The following is a 27,625-nucleotide window of genomic DNA, read 5'->3' as shown; positions in this document are numbered from 1 at the left end:
ATGTGATGTCAATTTGACATCTAAAACATGACATTGATTTGATGTAAATTGAACGTCAAACATATTGGCCTATACATTAAATCAATTTCAGTGGGGTATTAATTTCCTATTTTCACCCAATTAACACTGGAATAAATTGCTGTCCAAACTTAATTTAAAATGATGCTATACAGGATCTTGATCAAGTCTTGACTAATATTTGACGTCAAATTGATATGAAGGTGTCTGCTTGGAATATGCTGCTTTCACGTGCTATTTCCTACCACCACTTCTGAATTCGTCTGAATTCACTTCTGAATTTAGCTCATCCCATTCAAATTTTGACTTAAGAGGGCGTTCACGTCCAATTTTATAACTAGAAAACTAGTAGGCTACGATAATTCCGATAGCACGTGAAGGCAGCATATTGCTTCCTTGTTTTGTGTCATGTGATTACATAATCTCTTTTCATAACTGCGCTTGCTGAAGTTCAAAGGTCCAGACCTAGGTGTTTAAATACACGTTCAACAGACAACATCTGTGATTAATCCGGCAGTGAGAGGAGTCACTGATTTATACTGTAGTTTCATTTTTACCACTTACAAACACAATGGCGCAAGGGGGAGTAAACAATGTGACTGTTTCTCAGGGAGTTCGTATGCTGTTCAGTCTAATGACTCCTAATGAATCATCATTCGCCACTGTACAAGAGGTGCCGAAATATGTTAATCAGGTAAGTCTGACGTCATTATTTAAAAAATTTGAAAACAAATACGAGATTATAGGCTACTGATTAGAGCTACACTGCTTAATAACAATAACAACACACACTCATGGAGAAAGTTCGACAGAGCTTACACAACAGAGCTTAAATACATTTTTTTACAATCAAAACTCGTTTTTCTGTTTTAGAACTTAATTCGTGTTAAAAGTTTTGTTAAATGCACAAGTAGCCTATCGTGCAAGAGTGCCTTGGACAAAAACACAGTAGCATCATACAGTGAAAAGTACAGTTCTGTATACGATGATACGCTGTATTAAATAAGAACAAAACAACGATGATTGAAAATATTGCCTTTCACCTTTTGTCACCTTTTGGATTAGGTAGCCTACCAGTAGATGTAGTCTACGAATTTCATATGTGCTCAGTGTTGGTGGATTTTTAATATTAGCTACTTGCTCTGATTTTTTAATCATGCCAATTCATATGGTCAGTATATTAGTGTACAAAACATCTGTAGCCTAATGGTTTCTTCATTATTGATAATAATGCTTTACCAAACACTTTCAGACACTCTGACATGATGCTCTGTTTGACTTTAATGGAGACTTCACCCATGTTTTCTTACAACAAGTCTAATTCTAAGGATTTAAATTATGCCTTAATTCCACATTGTGTGGTTTCTTGATTTTCATCAATGTGCAAAAACAGTGAGCATCATGCCTGCAACAATTGGAAAATAAGTCTGCCACCTGTTCGGGTTTTTAAGTCCTGTAGCAGGGTGCTCGCTTCTCACATTTTAACAGACCCATATGTGTGTTTTTTGGTTTGGCTGTACTCAAATCAACACATGTTTGTTATTTGAGGTAAAACACTCACATTTTTACAGGCCTCTATAAACACATGAATAGAGAAATTGCAATTAACCACACTGCAGGAATCCTAATTGTTGTAATTCTGTCACAAACACACACTTGTTAAATTGCCTCGCTCGCCATTCCTGCAGCACTTTATTTGAAGTTTCTGTCTCTTGATGTGTGTTGGTGAGAGAATAGAAATTCTGTTTTCTTGTCTCGGTCAATACACGGATTTGTGCTTTTAAGATTTTAGATATTTTCTCCACTCAGTTTGATTGAAAACTGTCATTGCAGTCCCATTTTTAGACTATAAATGTGTAGTTGAAACGATAAAATCTCAATAAAAATGTTGTATTAGAAATGTGTATAAAGGCAGTTTAGTTGACAGTGCATTCCTTAAAAACAGTTTTGTGATTTGAAAACAGTTTTGTGTAAAGTCCAGAATATGACCAAGAAAGCTGAAGAAAAAAAACCTAAAATACTAACATCTGCTTCACAAATGTTATTTTTTTCCCCTGGTGAGATCTGAGTCCACAATCACAGCTTTATATACAACTTATAACAATTTTTGCAAGCTTAAAAAATGTTACTGCAGTGCTAAATTGTTGTTTTCATTTAGTTTTTATTATGTATAGTTAAAAACATGCTAATAACCGTTTTTCAAAATTGAAGTGCACTTGTTCTTGTAGTTTTGTTACAAATAAAGCACCTCATTGAAGTTCAATATCTAATTACATGTAGGTTGAATTTCATATAGGTTTCATAATAGGTTTGTAGTTTTTGGAAGCTTCTTATTCATTGCACTAGCAGCTCAAGATTCGCTGCAGTCGGCAGCCAGATGTGTCCAGGTTTGCGTGTGATAGGGGTTCCCTAGTGTTCTATCCTGCCTCAGTTCACATGTACACACACACGTCGAGTTGCACCTGTAGATCTACTCTATACTGTTGAGCCCCCCTACACACACACACACTCACACACACACACACACACTCAGTTCAGTGTGCATGTGTTTTCATGTGAGAAAGTGAGTCTAGGGTTTCACACTGCGAAGAGTGACCCAGAGTTCTGCCAGCACCACATCTGTTAAGTTTTTAATTAGTCTTTTGTGATTTGCCCTAGGTTTTGATGGTTAATCCAAGTTCAAGAAATCCTGAACCTCAGAACCAAATATTTAAAGTTAAACCTTGCTGGCAAATTATAATTTTGAATAATGTGTCTGGTGTTCACAAGATGGACATGATTGTTTAGAGAGCCCGTCCTTACAATTCCTTACACTCCAATCCAACACACACATATATATATAAATAATACATATTCTTTTCTTTTATCCCATGACTTTGCTACAGAATCATTGCACATACTTTATTTATTTGCTGACAGAGGTCTAGTGTGTTGAATTTTTATGCTTAGTTTATCATGCATTTTTTCTGGCTGTTACAAAAAGTCACGTGCAACACTTACAAAAGGCGACTTATTCTGGAGCACTTAAAAGTTTCCATGATATATACTAGAGTCAAGAGTATATCATTATAATCATTGTTATGCTGGTGTTTATTCACTGCTGGATTTTTGTGTGTTGTAGGCCACACCGTATTTCATTGGTTTGATAATATTGGAGATTGTGTTGGGATGGTTAAAGACAGATGGCCCTCGCATCAAGATCAACGATTTCATCACGTCTTTGTCCGCAGGGATGATGTCTCGTCTGCCTCAGTGAGTTGACAACAACTTCCCAAGTGTCAGATTGACATCACAGAAATGGCTGTAGTTATGAATCACAGGAAATTATTGACATGTCTTGGATTTCAAAACTCAATTTTGTTGACAGTCATACTGTTTATCATATCACTTAACCTTACAACGAGATTTTGAGCACTGAATGAAATTGAGAACAAAACTAATGCTAGGTAGTTAGCATCATGTTTCTCTTGTGCAGTAATAGACTCCATGACATGTTTATCTGCTGGTGAGCTCTGCTAATATGACTTAATTCAGCTCTCTGTGTGTCTTTCTCAAGGCTCATGGTGAGAAGTTTGGAGCTGTCGGCTTATATTTATGTCTGGAACAACTTCCGTTTATTGGAGCTTCCCTGGGATTCAGCTTGGACGTGGTGGCTTGCGTTTCTTGGTGTGGACATGGGATACTACTGGTTCCATCGATTCGTCCATGGTATGTGGATATCCTGCCAAATGCACTGCTATTATATCCATCCATCTGCTTTAAAGGAGTTCGCTGAATGTAAAAATGGAAGGTCATAACATTCCAAAATGTACAGGGTGTGCTGCTTTCATCGTGTGAATTTTAATATGATTTAATTATTTAATCTAGTACTAATAGCATTTTTACACATTTCAGTTCCAACTGGAATAGGAGCCATTACAATAGTCATTTTCAAAATCCTTTCATTCAGTTTATAGTGATAATAAAAACAAAGAGTGCCATAAAAGTGGTCCATGCGACTTCTGAAGCCGTATGGTAAGTTTTTGTGAAAAACAGACTGAAATTTAGGTCATAATCCACTGATAATCCTGTCAATTTAGAGTTTTTAATTGCGACGAAACTAGCTTTTGAACATGTTTAAACTAAAGTACTGTAGGAAGCATTATTTGTTTCTGAAGTCATTTATGGATGTTAGTTTTATGTTCTTGGCACAATGGCTGGTGTAGTTCCATGATAATGTTGTTTTGACCCCTGTGTCTTCAAGGATCATATGTCTTGCTACATTTGCAAGTTCATAACTTGGAAAAGCAACTGTTTTTGATTTACCTCAGACTCTACGGAGTTTTATTTTCCATATTTCAGTAAACACATTTATATACAGTATAATCTGTCTTCTGTCCAGATGTGGAAAATGCATCTTAGATTAAATGCCTTTTTTTTGGCCTTGCATATGAAATATCAATCTGTCAAGAAGTAGGCGATTGCAAAAGACACTTATGCTTGCGTAGCATGAGAGTTCAGGCAGAGAGCCGTGAGATGTGTGTCCAAACAGAGGATAACGTTGTCACAGCTGTAATCTTTGAGTGCTGTGGTGTTTTTCTTCTTTCTTCAATAGCAGCCGCATTGCCAGTAAATATACTTTGTTACCATACTGTAGATTGTAAATCTGCTTCTCAACAGTTTGAGATGTTTGATCTTGCTCTAGAAGTAGCTCTCCAGTATGCTGGAGAATATGAAATCTTAATACCAAAATACAATGTTATAGGCTGTTTTGTTTTTTTTCCTCAAATGCACATTGCTCAATAATTTGCCCCATGTCCTCTTCTACTCCACAAGTAAACATCCACTGTGTCAGAGCAGAGGCCAGTGCATTGACTTCAGTTTCTTCTGAATAAAAGAGGTAAAAGCAGGCCACTGCCCCTCGTTTCTAAAGTATGCTTACCATATGCTACACCAATTCCATCCATTTGGGATTTAATGTTGATACGATGGCAGGATGTTTTTTTGTTTAATTACATCTCTCCAGACTTCACTTGGACCCCTAAATAAAGTGATGAGGTGCTTGTGGCTGTCATGTTATGTTTTCCATTGTCCCGAGTTCTTGCTCCGAGTCGGAAATGTCATTTATGTCAGAGGTCTCCTGTGCCCAATTTGTTCTTTTTTGAAGTCAGAGGAAATTATTTGTCTAGTTTTCTATTCCATTGCTGTCCAAGATGACTTCTTTTGGATATGGTATGGTTATAATTCATAAAAGACCCAGACATAATGGCCTTTCTTTTAAGGATCGTAGTTAGTTTAGCTGTTATACCTTTGCAACCAGAGAATATTACTGAGAGAAGAATCGGAAAAGTGATCGTAGTAACAATGGGAATCGTAAGGGATTCCGTTTCCAGGGAGTCTTTTGACCATTTCATTATAAAAAACTGACTCAAAAGAGTCATTTGCTGATTAATATGACTACTCTGGTATTTTATTTTTGTTGAGTGAAGGCAACTCAATAGAACGTTTCTTGTTCAAAATAATAAGGTTGTCATGTCATATAATTGTAATAATATTTCCTTATATTCTATTGGTGTTATCAGTAAGAGAAAAGTTTTAATTATCACATTAAACTTAAATGCAACTATATTGAAAATCTTTTTTTTTTTTTTTTTATGTCCATTGAGTGTAAAATATGTGATTATTTTCAATGACCAGAAACCTGTGAGCAGCAGCTCTCGGACTAAACCACATGTCCACCTTTGTTATTTCGGATTTCACTTCTGACCGCTAACTTGAGAGGTTAACAGCTGGTCTTAAGGTTTAGCTAATGATCTCCGAATATTTTTCATACTCAATTTTGGTTCAGTTGGCGCACAAAAGCTTTTATCTAAAGCTCTATTCTTTTGGGACTTGTAAGCTATAAATCTTTATTCTATAGCATGAAAAAACAATTTTATGGGCATAACAGCAGAAATATGACCGCTATAAAGCTATACTGACCCTAATTATTGCCATTGTAAAATGGGAACATTTTTTTGATCTTTTTTATGAATTTCATTTTTTCCTTCACAGGTCCTTTTTTGATACTTGCGTGCTAAGATCTGTTAAAAATGCTGTAATATAATATCTGTAGCATTTAAAATTCGTATTGTACAGTAGCAACCCAATTTTTGCATAATTTATCACAACTGCCCTGAATGACATTTAAAACTAAATTCAAGCTTAAATTTAAGACCGATTTGTAAAGTAGTTGTTTTTCCTTGTCTGAAGTAGCCATTTAATATAGTTAGAAATTCATATCCTCATGAATCAAAGGCTGCGCTTGGCCTTGGTGGCTTTTGATGTTGTCCAGGCGTCTGCTTCTGCGTGAGCTATTTGCATGCGTCCATTCTGCTCTCTTCTGTCATTCTCTGTCACATTTTTTCCATATGTTGCCTTATTTTCCAATTGCCTGCAAACCTTTATTGCGACTCTTAGTGGTGTTTGGCCTTTCCATGCCTCTATAGCGATGCCCCACTCCACTGTAGCGGGCTTTCCGACCGCACGGTCGGTTTTGGCAACGTTGGCCAGACGAGGTTTATGGTTTAGCCCGGACTAGGTTAATGGTCTTCTAGATCCTTTTACGCATCAAGATTTTTTTAAATCTGTAGACAGAGAAGTGTATTAAAATAGCTGCGGTCCCCAATGTGCCATATAGGTAATGCGGTCGTTTGCACTGTCTCTACATGTGCTTTTGTTTTAAAACAAAATTATCACAAAATTGGATCGTTGATATTTCATAAACTCAAAGTTGTATTTACACCTTTTACCCAGTGTGTTTTACTAGTGTGTGTTTTACCATCAGTAAACAACATAATCATAGGCACCACAATCATTGGCGTCAGTAGGAGAGAGATTTAATGTGGCCAGCTCGTTGACAGCAGTAGTAGCTCTGTTTGCTCTGCCGCTCTCATACCAACTGTGATTCAGGTCCCCATGTGCTACTATTTCCAACGAGCTCCACCAAAACCTCAGCTTAACCCTCCATTCAGGAACTCTGAAGCAGCCCAATGGGCTTTTGACATGAAGGCCATGGTGGCTGCTGCTGCATTAGGGCTCCATCAAGTTAGTCTTTCATTTCTCAGTTTCATGAGTCATGAGCAATGACAGATGTACGGTGGGCTCCAGAAGTCTGAGACCACATTTGGGTTTTACTACTTTCAACTACTATCTACTGTAGTTTAAACATGGAAATCAAATTTTTGGATTTTGAAAAACCTAAAACAAAGACATGCTGTGAGGTCAAATTAATGAGAGCTATGAATAAGATTATTTTTCTTGGGTCACTAATCAAGCAAAATACTTCCATTTAAAGCACAAGATACACTTTGTATCCTTCTTAAATATCATGATGAACACAATCATCAGGTTTTACAACAAAATATGTTTGTGCAAAAGGGGCAAACCAAATATGACATTCTGAAATTCATGTAAAGTTAACTTTTCACATTTTTATTTAATTAGTTCAAATCAGAACATTGAAAGGTCTTTTTTTTCCTGTTTTTATTTTTTTTAATTTTTTTTAGTAAATATTTCATTGCATCCTCAATTTTGAGAAGATTGATTTTCCTACAGTAATGCTGTCAGGTTGGATTGCTTTTAATGGCAGACTCGCTTAAATAACCTTAGTTTTGGTGATTAGTTTGGCCTAAGGTTGCATTCTGTGTTTCCTACAGTAGATGTGTAGCATGACGTCTTTAGATTAATTACAAGTCCTGCAGGTCTTTGGATCTGGAGTCTTACTTGTAAGCCCAACTTTTGTAAAGCAACATGCATTTCAATTCCCTAATTCCCTCTCCTTTTCATTCACTAGAGTCACATAAAGACATTTGAATAATGATAGTTTGGAAAAACATTTGGTTTGTCCAAGGAGGATATTGTGTGGGTTTCTAAAGACACGTTTTTATCTGGTGTGCAGTCTAGCAGAAGTGTCATATTCATGCCTTTTTACTTTATTTTGAGGTTGAGGTTAGATGCTGTAGGTTTATACAGAGGGTCATAAAGCTGGATAGAAACTATAAACAAGTTATGGAAGGCATTACGTAATGTTACATTCTTTATCACCTCACACCGTTCAATGGTTTTCAGTGGGAAAGGTGTTTATTGCAGTTGAGCCACTGGGTTTTCCAAAAGTAAGCTTTGATCATATTAGAAATGGTATTTTGTGGCTGTCATTGTTGGAAGTGCTTGGGGCAAAATGAGTAAATATTACGACTGATGTAACCTTGTAAAGATGCACAAAGAAAGGATGTTTGGAAGGTTTGACTTTATTTGCACATTTTTTAAATTTGTAACTGGAATCAGAAAAGTTATAAAAAGAAAAAAAGTTAGCTTTCTCCAGTAGCAAAATGTTGCAGTAGCACATATGTTTACATATGCAACCTCCCAATATCATGTTAGGGATACATTAGTGGCACACGTTTAGCGTTTACGCAGACGCCGGCAGTTGTCAAGACAAACAGATCACGTCAGTGCCGTCCCAAAGGAGGCCGGGACTGGATGTTATTGTTTTCAAAAGGAATCCTCTTGGTGGAAGGCGGCGGGGTTTAACCCCAGGCCACGGGGGCTTCATAAATCTTCTCTTGCCTCTGGAAGTCCCCGGCCGTGCAGGTTGGAGGGCGTACAAAAGAATCGAACCGGCCAGGATGTGGAGCCAGCCAGGGCTTAAAACCAGCACCCCTGGGACACTGCAATAATATCAACAATGTCCAGCAAATCAGCCACTTGTGTTTGTAGGCAAGTGTGTGCATATGTAAGTTTTGGATGAAGCCAAACCAAGCCAGTCTGAGGGATGTCTCTTGCTGTGTCAAAGATTTTGTCCTTCAGGATAGGAGTCTACCTCCACCATATGCCATGAGTAGGACTAGGAAAAAATACAGATTTTCCAATTAATTGCAGAGTTCCCATGGGTCCTTGAAATCCTTGAAAGTTTGTGAATCTGAAAACTAAAACTAAAAATCAAGACCCTGGAAAGTTTTTGAAAATAAACATACATAGATACAGGTCCTTGAAAGTGCTTGAATTTATTTTGTGCAAGAAGTTTCCTGGAACAAAAATCCATATTTTCCCCTCATACTAGCTTGCTTGATTTACGTTAGTTACGCGCATTTATGCGTTACGTTAAAGGGATACTTCAGGATTTAGCATTAAGCTTTGTATCAGTAGAAAACCTGTAGTATTTTCGAATTACCATGCTTTCCCCCTTAATATCCCCCTGATATGAGAGATTTATGTATTTTTTGTCTGAAAAAAATCCTCCGATGACGCAAAAATCGTCATTTTGCGTCATCGGAGGATTTTTTGGCCAGAGGCTAAAGACTACAGCCAGTAGAAGGCGTTGTTCCGCATGTTTTCAACCCGCCCATAGAGGGTGGGATCTCACTCACAGAATGTACAAGCAGTGTCAGCCATCTTTTTTTGGAAGCTAAGCTATCGAGTTCTTATTCTGTGTTTCCCGTGTGAGGTAGCCTACTTTGTGTTGTACGTTGCCATGACGTTCACGCGCGCACGAAACTACTATGATGGTACCTCAACGTTTCACGGACACACCGTGAAACATTGCAAAAATAGGCTGAAACGATGTAACCGTGCATGTTATCCGAATACCAGCCATGATTATTCATGTGCAGCGTAATTCAAAATATACCACTGTTTTTTACAAATGTCTCCAGCAGCAGTTTTGACTGTCAGCAAAGACATTGTGAAGTATTGTGGTGACAGACATGGGTTTGTGACTGTTTGTGTTGGCATCTTTTGTTCGCTGACAGCTTGTCCACTCTGCCCAGACGTTCACAGTTCACTGATAACCTGAGTGACATGGCATGCGGTCTCTCTCCACGCTGAGGCTCAGTGAGGCCCGTGGCATCATGTGGGGCCTCGGCACTAGAGCTGAGGAGGTATTCACATGTTAGATGAAAAGGGAAAACTCAATATTTAATGCATGTGATGAAAAGAACTTGACTGCCAAGTGTTCTTGGTCTCTTATAGTTTTATAAATAGGTTGTTTGAATGTGCACATGTGTAGCACATTTAAAAATACATTAACATATTTACAAGTAGAGAGTTTTAATTTATTTTTCCTTTCAAAATGTTTCGGCAGTACACTTTAAAGCGTGCACTGTAATGCACAGTGGTATAATCAGTGTATTTTCTTGTTAGTTTAACCCTTCATTTTATGGGGCTTGTGTTAAGGCCTCTCACCCTTATATCTACTATTACAGCACAGTTATGTACTGTGATGGTAATTGTACACGAGTCTGTATGTTTCTGTTCTTGTACTTTGCATCCATACCAGAGTTTATAGATAAGAACCTATTTAAGAACAACCTTAAGGTGAGGATTTTGTTTTCCATAAAAATGCACATAAATGTCATAATTTTATTCATTCATTCTGAGAATGTCATGACTTGGCTTGGATATTAATTTGCATAGAGAATAATAGTTTGCCTTCGGCCAGTGAGTGTCCATTAGCAGATTTACATTTCACATTTACATTAAATCATTTAGCAGACGCTTTTAATCCAAAGCGACTTACAAATGAGGAGAACAATAGAAGCAGTTGAACTAACAATAGGACAATAATATGCAAATGCTATGACCCTTCCCAGTTTAGTCTAACAGTTTAAAAAAAGAAGAATAGATATAGAATAGAAGAGATGCCCCAGCAAGCACCAAGAGCACCCAAGTATGATATCTCTCCTTAAGTGTTGAGGCCAAACTAATGCTTTTCTTTATCCATTTATAGTGCATACTGCTTTCTGTGCAACTAAATGTTGTTTATCCCTGTATTCTTGAGAAAAGAACAGAATCTCTGTGTCTGAGCAGACCATGGTCTTCAGGCATGATGGGAAAGTCTTTTCTGTGGCATAGGTTCTCATCATTAAAGCTCTTCCCCTCTGAATACTGCCTGCCAAACTATGCGGCTTCCAGCCGAGGCCTGCGCACGAGGACACGGATTGCAATGAGGCCTAGCTGAACATACTTCCTACCAGTGACACCCCACATCAATCTTACACTGCTCTGCCCTAGGAGGTGAAAGCATGGGCTCACACACTCTCAAACACTGACTGGAGCTCTGCGGGTGTGTTTTGAGAAAAAACTCTGATTTCATCTCTTGATTCAAAGCAGAAAGCTCTAAAGAGTGTTATTTATAACAAAGTAGTATTAGCTCTTGCAATACTTCATTTAAAGCGTAGAGACAACTATAAATAAACTATTGGAACATTTTTCTGTTGGTTTGAGAATCCTGACACGGCGACAACTGATGTTTGAAAATCAGTTTTCAGTTTCATACACACTGAAAGCATCTCTTCCTGGTCCTGTTATCTGGATTAAGTGGACTGGTTGAAGTTGTTTTCTCAATGGAGAGCTTTGACTGCTCACTTTGCCACTGGCCTGGTGATTCTAACATCTCAGTGGAGCCCCACTGGCGGGGAGGAAGGTTTTGTTCTTATGCTCTCACCATGATGTGTTTTTTCAGCTGGATCACAGCATTTCACCGGGAACTTCACCAGCTCTTAGATTTGATGGACCTCACACTTACACAAGGCCTTCGACAATCTCGGAGAAAAATCCTAAAGAGATTTGACAGTGTTGGTCATGTCATTAGTGTTGCTAAGTACGGCGGTCCTGTAGACTTCATTGAAGGAGGAACCCAAGCTGTATCAAAGGACCAGAATATCAAGAAGACTTGAGGGTGGACTTTTTTATTTCTTTCTTTTTTTTTAACATCGTGCGTTTTCATTAGAAAATGTAAAAACAAATAAGAAAAGAAAATAAACTGTTCCAGACTCCACAGAAGCCTACATTTGCTGTTTGTTTATTTTATTTTATTTTATTTTATTTTATTTTATTTTATTTTATTTTATTTTATTTTAAATTGTATTCATTTAAATTGTATTCATTTAAATTGTATTCATTTAAATTTTATTTTTTTATTTTAAGAAATGTTAGAGAATATTTCCATAAGAAGTCTCATTGTGATTAGGTTACTTGTGCATATTCAGAAGCATGCAGGCAAATCTTTCTGCCAAAAAAGAGATCGGTGGCCTGAATATGGCTCTTAGAGTCCCTTTTTTTTAGTTTGCAAACTATAGATATTCTTATATCAACAATTTCAAAACATGTCTAAAGCCAAAACATAGAAATTAGTCCAATTCATTGCTGCTTATCATCGATTCAGATTCTGCACATTATTTTTACAATGTCACTCGGCTGTGTCTTTCTCCTTTTTTGTCGTTTCAGAGTTAAACTTCCTGTGGGCTGCTCATCAGGTTCACCACAGTTCTGAATACTACAATCTGTCAACAGCACTACGCCAATCTGTTACTCAGCAGTTTTCCTCATGGGTATGAAGTACCTGCATCTCCCTAATTAACCTATGATAATTTTGGCATGATGCATGATAGATCACATAACAGTTATTAGTTAATGAGCTCTAGCCGTGTAGCTAATGACCTATTATGAAGTGATAATATTTGATGTGTTTTATCAGCTGTTTTACCTTCCGTTGGCGCTAATGGTCCCTCCGTCAGTGTTTGCAGTGCACATACAGTTTAACCTGCTGTATCAGTTCTGGATTCATACTGAGGTACTGTGGATTTGTCATTACTAATGGTTTAGCACATTTAAAATCTTTTAGTGGCACATTATAAGATAAAATGAAGCCATTTCTTTGCTCTTAACTGTGGACTTTCATAGCATGGTAGACTTAGTTTAGCCATTTTCAAAACTCTGATCTTTTGTAGGTTTGCAGTTTTGCCCGTTCTGTGGTTTTGAATACCACACTCAATCATAAGTAATGAGATTTTGAGATTTTATGAAATATTCCAAACAGAAGCTTTACATTTGCCATTTAAATGGGCTTCAGTATCGGCTACACATTCGGGGATCGTTTGGGAAATGGATTTGGAATCACTTCCATCTTGTAGAGCTCTATTAGTGAAAACAGTCTTCACGTCTCCAATTTTCTGAGGGGTATAATTTATGCTCCCTTTATAGGCTTTTTTTTGATGTCATGTAATTTATTGGCGTCGAATTCCCAGCCCTCATCCAACATTAGAACACGAGTTAAGTCGTGAGGGAGCTCTTTTCTTTTAAGATAAAATTCAGCTGTTGCCAGATCTCTCATTACATGGAAATAATGGCCCACTGAAATACGGTGCTCACTTATGCTGAGCTGTTCCCATTTTGCAGACGTCAAAAATCAAATACTTAAGTAAAAAACCTGATGGTCAGCCCTAACACCTGCGATATATTCTCCATCTAGCTGAAATGGATGTTTATAACCTGGTAAAATAAGGCTTTGAATGTGTATTTGTGCATTTAACTCACCATAAAGCTTGCGCATAGACACGCACACGTGTATTTATGAGTGTGTGTTAGTAGACTTAATGGTTTCTTTATTCTTCTTCTAATCCAATGTAATGTTTGTTTTACATCCAATCTATAAATATTGTTCTTTCCATCTGGAAATTTGGCCACCTTTTTCTTTCCGTAGTTAGCAGAGTTTCGACCGAGCTCATCAGATAAGAAAACACTATGTATTAATGATGTCTCCAAGTACATTTGTGAACATCTGAACCAGTCAAGGTTCCACAATCCCTGAAGAGCACATTTCTTCAGCATGTAATGCCAAGATAAAGACAAGGCACTCAATAGGGAAAATTAATCACATGTTGTATGTAAGACTAATATTACGATTCTGTCTGCCTGTCCATATGAAAAATGTCAAAGGAGGACAATGGGCTAACCCATGATCATTTGTCTTTGGGTGTTTTGTCTGTGGTTTACATACTGAATATAGGAGCGACCTGTTGCTGTTGCCCTTTTGTGCATTAAAGGAAATAGTTGTTAGTGAGGTTAAAGAGAGCGTTCACCCAAAAACGAAAATTCTGTCATCATGTACTTACCCTAATATCATTCCAAAGCTGTATGACTTTATTTCTTCTCTGGAACACAAAATAAGTCATTTTGAATATTGTACTAGTCATTTTTGTCCATGTAGGTTTTCAAATAATAATAAAAAATGACACAAAAGCACCGTAAAAGTGAACCCAAATTAAAGTCCTTATTAATGGTTAATCTTCCCCTTCGGTAAGCCGTGAACCATTGTGAATGGATCTTTGAATCAGTAAGTTGAACTTGGGTACCAGATCGGTCAGATTTGTGAACAAATCAATTAAATAGTTTTTTGTGAACCAGATCAACTGATGCCAAGATTGCCAGTTGAATAACATTCAATGTGTTGCTCACGTAAAGCTATCATATGACTTTAAATGTAGAGCACAAGTCACATATTTTATGGTGCTTTACATCATTTTTGGAGCTTGGAAGTCTGTAAGAATATTATCTGTGACCTTGTGCAACTGTTTCTATCACTAGCTGGTCAAAGATCTTGGACCTCTGGAGTGGATCCTAAATACTCCCAGCCACCATAGAGTTCATCATGGTAAGTGTTATTAACTTTGACAGTAGAATTGCATTGCACTGTTCCCATAATGCAATGCTGTTAGTTTATCACTGTGGGTCAAAAGCGAAGCCTATTTTGTCGGATCTTATCATGTGACATAAGTAACACTGTGTTAATACTTCATATACTTTGTATGAGAAAAAACGGTGATGCTGTAATGACTAGTCATTATATATGTAGCGAATCATTAACATTTGACCATGCATTCGCAGGGCGAAATCCATATTGCATAGATAAGAATTATGCAGGAATTCTTATCATATGGGACAGGATGTTTGGTAAGTTCTGTCTGTATATGCTTTCAAAATGTCGACCAATAAGTTGTTGTCTGATTAATGAAAACAAGCCTGATCTGTGCCCTAGTGGCACATGCATCCATGCATTACATTCATGTAATCTTTCTACTGTCTTTGGGAATAAAAATGGTACAAATTAGTAGGGTAAATTAAAACTTAAAAACACAAATGATGATCTGTCATTTTTTGTGAATTGTACTCTACTATTGTGATTTAGGAATGCACATGCAGAAAATGTGATGTTATCTGCTCTTTTCCAAATAGGTACTTTTACTCCTGAAAGTGATAAAGTTGTCTATGGTCTCACACACCCAATTAACACATTTGAAGTCTGGTCTGTCGAGGTTGGTACACCACAGCTGTGAAAATATTAATTAAAATTTATTTATTTTTATGCAATTATTCATTTTTTTTTTTCACACAAATGTATTGAAATATTAATAATAGTAATACTAATATTACAGTAATGTTTTTAAATGATTATTTTTTTGTAATACTGATCTCTTTTGCAATATCTAAGATTTAAAAAGTATTATGTCTGTTTTGGGGTTAGTTTCTTTACTATGGTATCATTGTAACATACATGGGCTCAGTGTTCATATTATGTAAGCAAAGTTTACATCATTTATAAACAAAATGTTTAGATTAATATACCCCCTCATTCTATCAAGACCTTTGACTGGTGAAAATATCAACACTGGAGATGAATTGGGTTTCACATAATGGGCTCTAGTGTATCAGACCAATCTAATTTTAGAGATGTAAATATCTGAGCAGAGTCAATGGGAGCCGGCTTCTGCTCACATTACCGGGCTTGTGGAAAAGCCATGCTGTAACCATAACATTATTACTTCACTTTAAACATATGGCTCAGGAGAGGTGAAAGAGTTCTGCAAAACCAAATGGAGGTTGTGTTTGATTATTTTTTCTCTGCTCTCCTGTGGCGGTCCGGAGTAAGAGCGGTCTGATGTATGTGACAAAAAGCATTTAGACGCGAGGACTAGATGATGATGAATAAAATGAATAAGAAAAATGTTTATCTTTTGGTGAAATATAAACTGTGCAAAAAAATTTAAAAACTGATTGTGATGAAAAGTCTAAAATACAAATCAAAAGGATAATATTTCACGTCATAGTTGAGTGAAACGTTTTTGGGTAATGCAGCGTTAAAGAGGTTGCTTAGTATAACGGCTGCATGTGCCATGTATGGTTTAAACACTCATTCTTCTTTTCTTTCCCCTCTCAAGTTCCTTTATTACCCGTACCTGTGGCAGAGGTTCTGGGAGGCTGAAGGAATTTCAAATAAGCTGTCCGTCATTTTTAAAGGGCCAGGCTGGACTCCTGGAAAGCCAAGACTGGGAGACATTGCTGATATACCCCAGGTGGGAAACTCGTTTTTTTTTGTTTTTGTTTTACTTCACTATATCTTACTATATTCTGATAAAATGGTAGACCGAAATGAATTGAATATGTACTTTAAATTCTAATCAAATTCCTACATTTCTAGGAAATTTAAAATTGAATGAAATAACTTTTCATTATTGAAATTATATTTAATTCATACACTACCACAAAGGTTTGGGGTCAGTTATTTTTTTAATGAATACTTCTATTCAGCAATCATGCATGAAAAGACTTTTACATTGTTTCAAACTTTCCACAAAAAATATTAAGCAGCACAAATTTCAATGTTGATGATAAGAAATGTTTCTTGAGCAGCAAATCATCAAATTAGAATGATTTCTGAAATATCATGTGACACTGAAGACTGGAGTAATAATGCTGAAAATTCAACTGGAAATTCAAAATCACAGGAATAAATGACATTTTCAAATATTTTAAAATAGAAAATAGTTATTTAAAAAAATATAATGTGCTCAACCAATAGTATGAGTTAGGGACAGGACTATCTGTTTGTCCGACCAATGGAGTTAGTACTCAGGAAAACGGTTTGGAAATAATTTTTCGCTGTTCCATTTCTGCTAAAATTTCACCTTTATCTTTAAATTGGAAACTCTTTTGTTCCTTGCCTTACTTGTCATTTACTACCTGCTGTTTCTGTAAAAAGAAAAGAGGTCACCCAAATGACTCCCTGAGTTCTCACATAAAAACAAACTCACGTTTCAAACAGGCTTTACAAGTGTGCGCCGTTGCCAAATGAATCTTAACCGCCTTTGTGAGCCGAAGCACAATAGGCTCGTTTTCACTCGTCTTTAAAAAGCGGGCTTTTTTGGGCCTGATCAAACAGCAGGCCTGCGACAAGGTTTTAAAGTCTTCTCATCAGGAGAGCGGTGGTTTGCTTTGAAACGTGTCTGACTGCGCCACATACTCACAGACGCAGTTTCACACTCTGAGAAAGCCTCCCTCTCTCTCTCTCTCTCTCTCTCTCTCTCTCTCTCTCTCTCTCTCTCTCTCTCTCTCTCTCTCTCTCTCTCTCTCTCTCTCTCTCTCTCTCTCTCTCTCTCTCTCTCTCTCTCTCTCTCTCTCTCTCTCTCTCTCTTTCTGTCATTCTCACCATGTTACAATTAAAGCCACCTCAAAGTAGGCCCTGGTGATCCTAAACATGTGGAGAGAGAAGGAATTTGACAGAAATATCTTGAAAGGCCTTCGATGATGCAGACCGGGGGTGTGCCTGTTGTTTCTCCTGTGGAGTGGAGGAGAGAAGGAGCGAGGGAGACCGGCTCGGATGTGTTGATTTCTGAGGGAAAGCAGAGCACCAGGGTTCTGGTGTGAGGGAAACCCACACGTGTCTGCAGCTGAGACAGCCTCAGGAGTTCTTAGGAAATCAACAGTGATCAAATTCTCAGTGATTCATGCCTATACAACTGATGTATATAGCAGAGTTATTTTAGGTTGGGATCCAAACAGTGATGTAATTTGAGTTAGGTAGTCAGTCTGGTTTTTCGAGCATGGTAGTTGGTTTGTTCCTGGTCCAAGGTAGTCTAGCGCTAACCAAGTTGACCTTGGTCCTACCAGCTCTGATCTACAATCTAGACCATTTTTTAACCAATTGATGGCTCTAATTTACTTGGAACAGCTAGAAAGAAATCATGTAAAACTCTCTACAGTCTAAAAAGCATCTGAAAAATACCAAATAAAATAAATAAAAATAATAGTTAAAAACATAATCTCACAGATAATGCTATCATTCTGCTAAGTGGTAGCCAAAAAAAGTGGAAAATTGTTGTTTATAAACATTATATTTGATTTTTTTTTTATTGGTCTTTCTCTAATCAGATTACAGGAGAGGAAAAGCCTTACGATCCAGCATGGTCCCCTTCGATGCAAGCCTATGTGTTCATACAGTTCATACTTCTATTGGATGTATATAACAACTTGTTAATGGAGCAAACGGTAGGTACCTGTTTTTTAGTTTTTCTTCCCTTTCACCATTGAAATTGACATCAGGTTTTCCCAGAAATGTGCCGGACTGAAATATCAAAGCTATCATCTGTATGCCATCTTTCATTGTCATCTACAAGGTCTTTTAAAGGCTTTTAATTTGCTGTGTGGTTAATGCTACCTCGCAAGGTCTATTATCAACCTCAGTCTCTCTCTCATTATCCTAAAAATCCTTTAATAATAAGGCCTTTTACTTTTACAGAATACTTTGAAGTAATCTTTGTCTATTATTTTTCAACCCCCCCCGTTTAAAAACAGAGATGTTCAGTTGCCCTTGTCCGTTATCCTTGGAAGTCCATGTTCTCCAGGCATAGTTTTGGTTAGCCAGAATATGTGGCCCCACCCTGCCTCCCCACTGAAATGAAACGGCCTGTTTTCCTGTGATTCCTACCTCTGCGGTGCTCCTTTAGTTGTGGCTCTCGGTGAAGTGTCTCCTGGATCCCTCTCTGGCTCCACCAGCAAATAAAACAGCCGGTCATCGGTCCAGCAACCAATACAAGTCCTCTGACAAATTTCCCAGCCCCCTGGGAACCTATTGCAAACTGAGGCCTTCAGGATTAGCAATAAATACTGTAAAAGTGTGTATATATCTCTTTGTCTGTTTGCATTCACTTCAATTGACAAGTTATGCTACAGCTCGGTTTAGTTCCTCTTTAAAAAGAAGGAAAACATACATTTTTAGTGTTGACCATGTGATCTTTCAATTGCATCATCCATGCAGGGCTATCAATCCTGCTGGATGTTTGACTAACTGTTCATTATGGAAGGTCTGTGCACTGACCTCTGCTGAAATGCAAATTTCAGAAGATGCCCCCTCCCCCTTCCCCCCTCTGCCCTCTTGCTCTGTTATTTTTGAAACTGGATATGTAAAGGCTTTAAAAATTAACTAATCAAAATAGATTTTTTTTTTTTTTTTCCTTTTTGTTAATTTTTGAAAAATGAGCCAGCGCTTCAGGGCTGAGGTTTGGGATCTGGAGTGAGTCACACAGGAAAAAGTCAGTAATTGTTTGCTGGTGTCATATGAAATATGTTATGAGGTCACCCACTTGACTTATCCGCTGCTGAGTAAGGTGGGTTAGCAAGGTCAAGAAAACCCTCATTATCATTGTTACTTGTATTAACAGCAAATTATCACCAGATTATGATTTTAGAGTAAATCCATCCATAGAGGTGTGCCAATTCAGATTTAGATGATACTTCCCTTATGGTTGGCCTTGAGTTCTTGGAGCATCCCAGTGGTATTACTCAACTGTCCTGACACCTTAATGTGTTAGGCTACTTGTATTTACCTGTGTTGCATGAAGAAATCTTTCTATATTTTGACTGAATTGAGTGAGACATAAGGATATTTTTCCAAATCCTGACCCAAATTATTGTTCCCTCTTACCTACAGATGCTTTCTGAGATTACTGTACTTCTCATGACTGCCTACGTATTACTTTCGCTAACCTGTCTGGGATTCCTGATAGATCAGAGGTACGGCTCCTATTTTATTTTATTTTATTTTATTTTATTTTATTTTATTTTATTTTATTTTATTTTATTTTATTTTATTTTATTTTATTTTATTTTATTTTATTTTATTTTATTTTTTTTTTTTCTTATTTATTTTATTTTTTTATTTAAAATTTTTTTTAATTATCTTTTATTTATTTATTTTATTTTATTTATTATCTTTTATTTATTTTATTTTATTTATTTTATTTATTATTTATCATCTTTTTTATTTTATTTATTTTATTTATTATATATAATTATTTATTATCTTTTATTTTTATTTCATTTTTTATTTAATTTTATCTTATTTAATTTTTTTTTTTTTTGTGGACTGGACATGATGGAGCATGATTTTTCCTATTGGGCCGGCTTTTGAAAACTATTGTACTGTATATGCAAAGTAAACATGGACGCTATATTACTAAACAGTACAGGAAAAAGTAGAAAAAAATAATATTTTCTTGTACCTTTCTTTCAGGGCTAATGCAGTTGAATTGGAGATGATGAGATGCGTTTTGATAATGGTGCTTCATCGGTTTGGTTACATTAAACCTCTGGTGCCTCTTTTGGCTTTTCCAACTGAGGTAAGTTTGACTGACACATGCATGGCATTATCATAATCTCTATTACAGATTTCCATTTTCCACAAGATGCTCTTTGGATTATTCTCAAAACATGCTGGATAACATAATCAAGTTTTTTTTAATTTTTAATTTTTAATGCAGCTTGAGTGCCGCAAAAGAGGGGCAAATCAAATACTGTTGCAACATTCTGATTTCTCAAACGTTTTACTCAAATTGTTATGCTGAAGTAATAGAAATAGATGGTTTCTTACTAGTGGTATCAGACTCCCGGTTCTAGGGCATTTTGAGTTATTCACAGATTCTGAAAGTGTAGTCTCCAAGCTTTCCAACGATGTGTAACACATGGAAATCTGATAATATTTGGAAAAGTTATGGCCATTTGAAGGTAGGCACTCAAAAAAGCTCAAAGGGGAGAAAACAGCCTCTAAAGATTGTGAAGTTCTCACCTCTCTCTCCTGCTGGGAGTGACAATAGGGCTCATTTACATCTCATTTAGATAAGCCATACCCCTGTAAAGCTGTAGAGCAGAAAGGTCAGGAAAATGTGCCATCAAAGAAAAAAATAAAAATAAAGTTTGCAAACAGGTAATATATAAATAAATGTCTCTTAGCATCTACCGGTAAAACTGTATAGGCAACTCTTGTGTACACTGAATAAAAAATAAGATAAACTCTAGACAATGTTCAAATCAAAAACATACAGTGCTATGCATAAGTTTAGACACCCATGCTAAAGTTGACTAAAAAGAGGAATAAAAAATCATCTTTTGGAAATTGAACTTAATGCCTTAATTAAAAAAAATAGGAAAAATCCAACCTTTAAGGACACCAATTTTCTTTGTGAATGAATAATGTATCATAAATAAATAAATGTTCTTCCTTAAAATACAGGGTGCATAAGTTTGGACACCCCTATGTTAAATTCCCATAGAGGCAGGCAGATTTTTATTTTTAAGTATTTTTTTTTTTTTAGGATACTATGCATCCTGATAAAGTTCCCTTGGCCTTTGGAATTAAAATAGCCCCACATCATCACATAGCCTTCACCATACCTAGAGATTGGCATGGAGTACTTTCCATAAGATCATCTCTCAATGCAAATCAAACCAGCTATTAGGCTAACTGAAATAAAACCATGCCAATCTCTAGGTATGGTGAAGGCTATGTGATGATGTGGGGCTATTTTAATTCCAAAGGCCAAGGGAACTTTATCAGGATGCATAGTATCCTAAAAAAAAAATTAAAAAAAATACTTAAAAATTAAAATCTGCCTGCCTCTATGGGAATTTAACATAGGGGTGTCCAAACTTATGCACCCTGTATTTTAAGGAAGAACATTTATTTATTTACGATACATTATTCATTCACAAAGAAAATTGGTGTCCTTAAAGGTTGGATTTTTCCTAATTTTTTAAATTAAGGCATTAAGTTCAATTTCCAAAAGATGATTTTTTATTCCTCTTTTTAGTCAACTTTAGTATGGGTGTCTAAACTTATGCATAGCACTGTATATATATTTGAGTAGGCTATTAATCCAAGTATGAATCAGAATCAGAATAGATTTTATTGCCATTGTCAATGAAAGGTTTCACAGACTAGGAATTTTCTTCGGTGTAGCCTACTCGTAGCCTGACTACGTCAGACTTCCTACTTCCGCTAATTTCATTTCGCTCCTGTAGTCAGTCTGAGATAGCAGCGTATCTTTCAGTTTTCCACCGGCCTGAAAACAGCCGGGCCAATCAACGAACAGAGGGCGGGCTGAGAGCCGTGACGTAGACGCTGATTGTACCGTGGTGGATGCGTACTTGCGTAGATTTACTTCACATAATCTGCAAAAGTCATTCACAGCCATGTTCACTCCAGTATTTCGCTCAATGGTTTAGTTTTTGCATCATACATGTGTTTACAGTGGAAGTTAGATGCGGCTGAGCATGCGCATAACACACGCCATAACCAAACGTTATGTGATTGGCTTACGCGGGTAACCAATGATTTTAAACTTCAGACAAGCGCCCCCCCCCCCCCCCCCGCGAGAGAGAAAACACTTCTCTATTATGCTATTCCAGACTCTCTCTACGAAGCAAAGTGAAGTAGCAGAGTCTGGTATTACCAGGCTAGCCTACTCGTGCAACATGAAACAAACTTTTGCTAATGATAAATAATAAGCAATAAACTATGGAAATAGGCATAGGCGTAATTTGCGGGTGGGACGGATGGGACATGTTCCCACCACTTTTTAAAACATCTCGCGACACGAATGTACCAATTCTACAAATAAATAACACATCTCCAGTTAACTGGCAGAGCATTCATTTCGTTCGTTTTTTAAATAAGATACTAGCGCTGAAATGTGTTTTTTTAAAATCAAGTGATCAAAGTGCTCGTTGCCTCTGCGATCAGTGGCGCAGATACGGTGTTTTCTCGTGTGGCTCGCGCACACACCGCACTGTCTTCACTCGACGCGCGCTTCAATCCGTTGCGTTGCGGATACTCTCTATTCGTTCTGTTGAAATCACAAAACATAATGCAAACGTTTGCGTGTCCCTGCTTGATATACAACCACTGATGAACATAATCGTTTTGATGAGAGAAAAAAACTATACGAGAAAAAAAACCTATACGAGGGCGTATTCGAACTCAGACCCTCTGACACGGCTGGCGAAAGCTCGGATCTATCGGATTAAATAGGCGGATCTATGTATTGGCACTGACAACATGTATTAGGCTACATCTCATTAAACGACAAATTAAACCCCATGTAACCTACTATTTAAATCGATTGCTGGACATCGTAATGTTATTGGCGTATACACACCGACAATGACACGCCCCTACTGCATGCTAGAATCTCCGAAAAACAAGCCGATTTTAAACTCAAAATGTACGCTTTTAAATATACCAATACTGCTATCTCAAACATGGAGAGGCTTCTTCGTGATCTCAACTAACAGATTCTGCAAAAAAAAAAAAAAAAATCACCAATTTTGAAAAAAAAAACCGCTTCTTTCTCATTTTGCTCGAAAGTTGTGCTGCCGACTTGTGTCCCTGGTTTCCGTGACAGGTCACATATGTGTTAACTTCATCCTAAATGCATGTGTGTTCGAGTGTGTGTTTTTCGGATCTGGCTCTGTGTCTTGCTGCACGCCTCGGTGATGTATGACTCCAGATGCATGGCCCAATTGACCATAAAATTGCTGTGTGTGTGTTTCTGGCACTTGCAGCGTGGGCCGTGCATCTCAGCTGACCTTTCATTAGTGCGCCACCTCTCTCTTCTCAGCCCTCCCTCCATCTCTTCTCTTCTCACCATCCAAGCTTTATGCAAAGGCAGTGTTTCTGGAATCAATTAAGCATGTCTGCGGCTCGCCGTGGAAGACTGATTAGATTTACACAAGAGCTGAATTGCTCATTTTACTGTGAGAGCGTGCATCTGTAAGCTCAGGTGCTGAAATCCCCCCGGAACAGTTTTACACAAAAGTAGCGTCATGTTGGATTTTTGTGTCCATGTGAACTGTATCGGTAATAGACCGCATACCAGGGTAAGAGTGTCCTTTCCTTTACATTGGTCTATTTGCAGCAATGCCATCATAATCCTTCAGAAACGTTATCAGATCCTAAAAATTGCTCTGTCGGTTCCACACTCATTCCAGCTTTTTGTTTATTTCAGGTAGGGGATGATATTCTTCCATTCTTGCCTGTTTTTTTTTCCATTCCGTGTTTTTCCACCCATCAAAGCTAATATTTGTTCTCCTCTCAAGGGTGAAACAAAAATTACACCACCGCAAAGACCCACCCCACTTTTTTGAAGGGAAAGGTTAAGATAATATTATCAAGATCAGCTTCACACAAAAGCTGCAGTCAGCTTATCTTTCCACAGCACCTGACGCCCCCAGCACACCGCAGGAGAGGAGCTCTGGAGCTTGAGCCGGCATTACACTGATAAGAAGAGCGTTAGCAAGTATTTCAGGTGATTGGGAACAGTTGTTTCCACTGTTAGTTCTAAGTTGTCACCAGTGAATTGGTGGTTTGTGGATTGTTTGCGATATTTTGGAAAAGATCGCATTACAGCAGTGCGTACAGGGAAAGAAAATAATAATAAAAAAAAATATATATATCTTTTTAGGTGATAGACAGCGGAAAAGTGACAGGAAATTGTTGGGAGAGAGAGTGGGAATATTATATTTCAGACTTGAACCTACATTAAAATTAGCCAATTTTTTGTTTGTTTGTTTGCAGATTTATTTAGCAATTTGACCTCTATTGTAATGTTTAGTAAATGTTAATATAACATCTATATTTCCTTTGTACAGTACCATTCATGCTCACTAAGCCTGCATTTATATTAGCAAAAATACAGTAAAAACTGTATTATTGTGAAATATTATTACAATCTAAAATAATTGTTTTCCGTTTGAATATATTTAATAATGTAATTTATTTCTGTGACGTGAAGCTGAATTATCATCACTCCAATCTTCAGTGTCACATGATCCTTCAGAAATCATTCTAATATGCTGGTTTACTGCTCTTTTTTTATTATTATTATCAATGTTGAAAACAGTTATGCTGCCTAATAGTTATTTTAATTAAATCTTTTTTTCTGGATTCTTTGAATAGATGTACAAATGAACTTTTGTAACATTAAAAAAGTATTTACTGTCACTTTTGATCTATTAAAAGTATTAATTTCTTTTAAAAAACAACAAACAAACAAACAAAAATCATACTGACCCCAACATTTTGACCCTAGTAAATTAATTTTTTAAATATCCAACCCACTGGAAAATATCACGGTTCTATTATTTTGGTATTTTGATTAAAGGCATTCCTGATATAGAAATATGATGTATTAACTAATTTATTCGATTTATTCTTGACGTCTGTATTAACAATGGCATAATCGGTAGCAGTATGAAGATCGCCTCTCTTGATTGAAGAGTATTCTAGATCTTTCTGTGGCTTCAGGTTGCTAAGCAAGCTGCCATGGTGAACAGAAAGTTCCTTACAAGCCTCAGGAGACCCATCCATCTTGGACCTTGTCTCAGAATTCCATTGAACTGATTTTCAAAAAGTCCAGTGAGAGTCACACGAGGCTGCCACGACGCCCTTCACCCCGGCATCAAAGCGTTTGGAGCCGGACTGAACCAGGCTTCGGTCTCTCGGCTTCATTTCAGAGAATCAGCGCTTCTTTGACTGCCAAAAGCAGTAGGGGGTTTCATTAATAGGTCAGCACTGCCACCCCGGACGAGAACTCGGACTGTTTAACAGGGTTTTCTTTTTCTTTTTTCTTTGTGTGTGTGGAAAGCCAATGCTTCCTATATAGTAGCTATTCCAGTAATTTAATTTTAGGTTTCTCTTAGTTCCTAACTTGGAAGCAGTGTTCATTACTGACATGTGGAGTGTACAGGTTGAAAACGCCCCCTCACTAGTCATACATCACAAAGGTGACAGCAGAGATTTAGCCCAGAAGTGCAGCTGCCCTGAAAACTCGACTCTTTGCTTATTAAACTCGAGTGTGAATGTGTGCTGTTGTTTAGAATGTATCTTTGTACTTATTTCTAGTGCTTTTATGTGTGTGAAAGCGAGAAACAAGCTGAGGGAGACAGAAAGATAGACACAAGAGGTCAACTGAGAGGCAGTAGGAGAAATATCAAAACATACACATCCTTGTGTTTTTCCACTTAAAATAAATCTGCGAAGGAAAATTGGAGGGAAAAAGCCTTTTAAATTGATTGAAACATCTGGCAGTTTGTCATTTAACCCTCAGTTGCTCCTCATTTAAGGTCACATTCATACTCCTCAAGGTCAAAAGTGGCCCGACACCTCAAATGTAATTGTTTTTTCTCAGTAAAATCAATGTAGTATAGATTTGTTCCATATTATTTTTTATTTAATATTTGTATTTTGAGGGAATTTTATGGTAATATTTTTGCCATAATTATAATGCATTTGTTTCTGTAATATTTACAATATACAGTATAGAAATCCTTGATTGTGTGTGTGTGTGTTCAAGAGCTCTTAAGATAATTTCTCAGCAAAATTAAACTTTAAAAGGTTAGACTCAGTGCAGACCGACGGTGTAGAATTAAGTAATGTCTCAAAGGTGAATAATTCTTACATTTGTACTTAGTAGAGCCTTTGTCCAATGCGATTCCCCAAAGAAAAGTTGCAGTATTGTCTAAGATATTTCTCCTAAAAAGAGAGAGAACTGTTACATATTATAGAATGTAATAATTTTAGGAGAATTTGATGAGTTTATATTGTAACCTCTGACCTTTAGCCTAATTGAAGACTTTGGAATGTCGGAAGCAAATCTAAGCAGTCTGAGACACATTTGAGATTTTAAAGGCACACTATGCTAGCCTGGCAAGCCAGACCTACATCAAGATGTTAGGTCTGGCAACTCACCATAGACACGGCTCAATCCGAGGGGCGGGATAAACGGCTGTCTTTCAAATTCCCTCTGCACGCAATAGGACAGCGCTTCAACCAACCAGAGCGTTTTCCCAACAGCGGAGCTAGTTGATAGATTCAACTTTTGCCATATCTGGCTGGCAAAACTACGAACACATCTTCCTTTTTTTAAGAATGACTTAAGTGCCGTTCTTTGCTCTTTTCTCAAAGAAAAACTTAACTCCAAGTCCTCCAGAGTCGCGGACAAAGCCGATTCGAAAGACTGTTAGCCAGAAGCAGCAACTCTTCTTTGTTTTCAAGTAGCAGCAACCGTCGCACTCTGTCGTCATTATGTTAAGCCCGCCCCGCCTACTCTATACACGATGTGATTGGCCTGACCCAATTTAGGTTTTTGCAGCTCGAAAGTCAATGGAGAGTTGCTAGACCACCCTGGCTGCAAAATACATTTTGCTGCCGCTAGGGTGCATCTAGATTTCTAGGCTAACACTATGCAAGATTTGTACCTTAATATAACAGCCTCGAAATCATTTCGATGGTAAACAAACTCATACAGGGCGAATCATCCTGATAGCAAAGCAGGGGGGGATGCCGCTGGCAAAACCAGCAATGCAGTTTTGAGAGGTGGTGCCCCGACAAATCTCGCGAGAATCACGACTCGCTTTACGGCACGACGTCACATACATCAACAACATGTGAAGCAGCCTCTATGGAAGACACTAGCACGCATTTCAGACGTGAATCATGGCAGAGTCGACGAAGAAAGCGCGGTCGGAAGAGTGCAGAGACGGCTCTGCGTGAGTGGTATTTATGACAGTAACGTTAAATACAAGTACTCCACTGCGACTCTAGGGGGCGCTGTTTGAGAAAAACGGAAACTGTAGTGTGCCTTTAAAGGTCACAAGAAAATCTGAGCAGAAGATGAGCAAAATGCACTTTGTTTAATAATAA

At 37.4% G+C, this 27,625-nt stretch overlaps 1 protein-coding gene across 1 annotated transcript in view; it reads left to right on the top strand.

Annotated features, from left to right (window-relative positions):
- The first annotated feature begins 430 nt into the window (after positions 1-430).
- agmo (alkylglycerol monooxygenase) overlaps positions 431-27,625 on the top strand; it is a 29,057-nt gene continuing 1,862 nt past the window's right edge. The window contains exons 1-12 of the mRNA XM_079886051.1: positions 431-712; positions 3,140-3,270; positions 3,575-3,726; positions 12,262-12,365; positions 12,512-12,607; positions 14,401-14,467; positions 14,701-14,766; positions 15,049-15,128; positions 16,032-16,166; positions 18,022-18,138; positions 19,580-19,662; positions 20,162-20,267. Of these exons, the coding sequence (XP_079742177.1) occupies positions 590-712; positions 3,140-3,270; positions 3,575-3,726; positions 12,262-12,365; positions 12,512-12,607; positions 14,401-14,467; positions 14,701-14,766; positions 15,049-15,128; positions 16,032-16,166; positions 18,022-18,138; positions 19,580-19,662; positions 20,162-20,267 (1,260 nt within the window). The 5' untranslated portion in view covers positions 431-589. The remainder of the gene's footprint in view (positions 713-3,139; positions 3,271-3,574; positions 3,727-12,261; positions 12,366-12,511; positions 12,608-14,400; positions 14,468-14,700; positions 14,767-15,048; positions 15,129-16,031; positions 16,167-18,021; positions 18,139-19,579; positions 19,663-20,161; positions 20,268-27,625) is intronic.

Source organism: Squalius cephalus (genome assembly GCF_949319135.1).
Source record: "Squalius cephalus genome assembly, chromosome: 11".
Taxonomy (NCBI): Eukaryota; Metazoa; Chordata; class Actinopteri; order Cypriniformes; family Leuciscidae; genus Squalius; species Squalius cephalus.
This window is presented reverse-complemented; position numbering and strand designations above follow the sequence as displayed.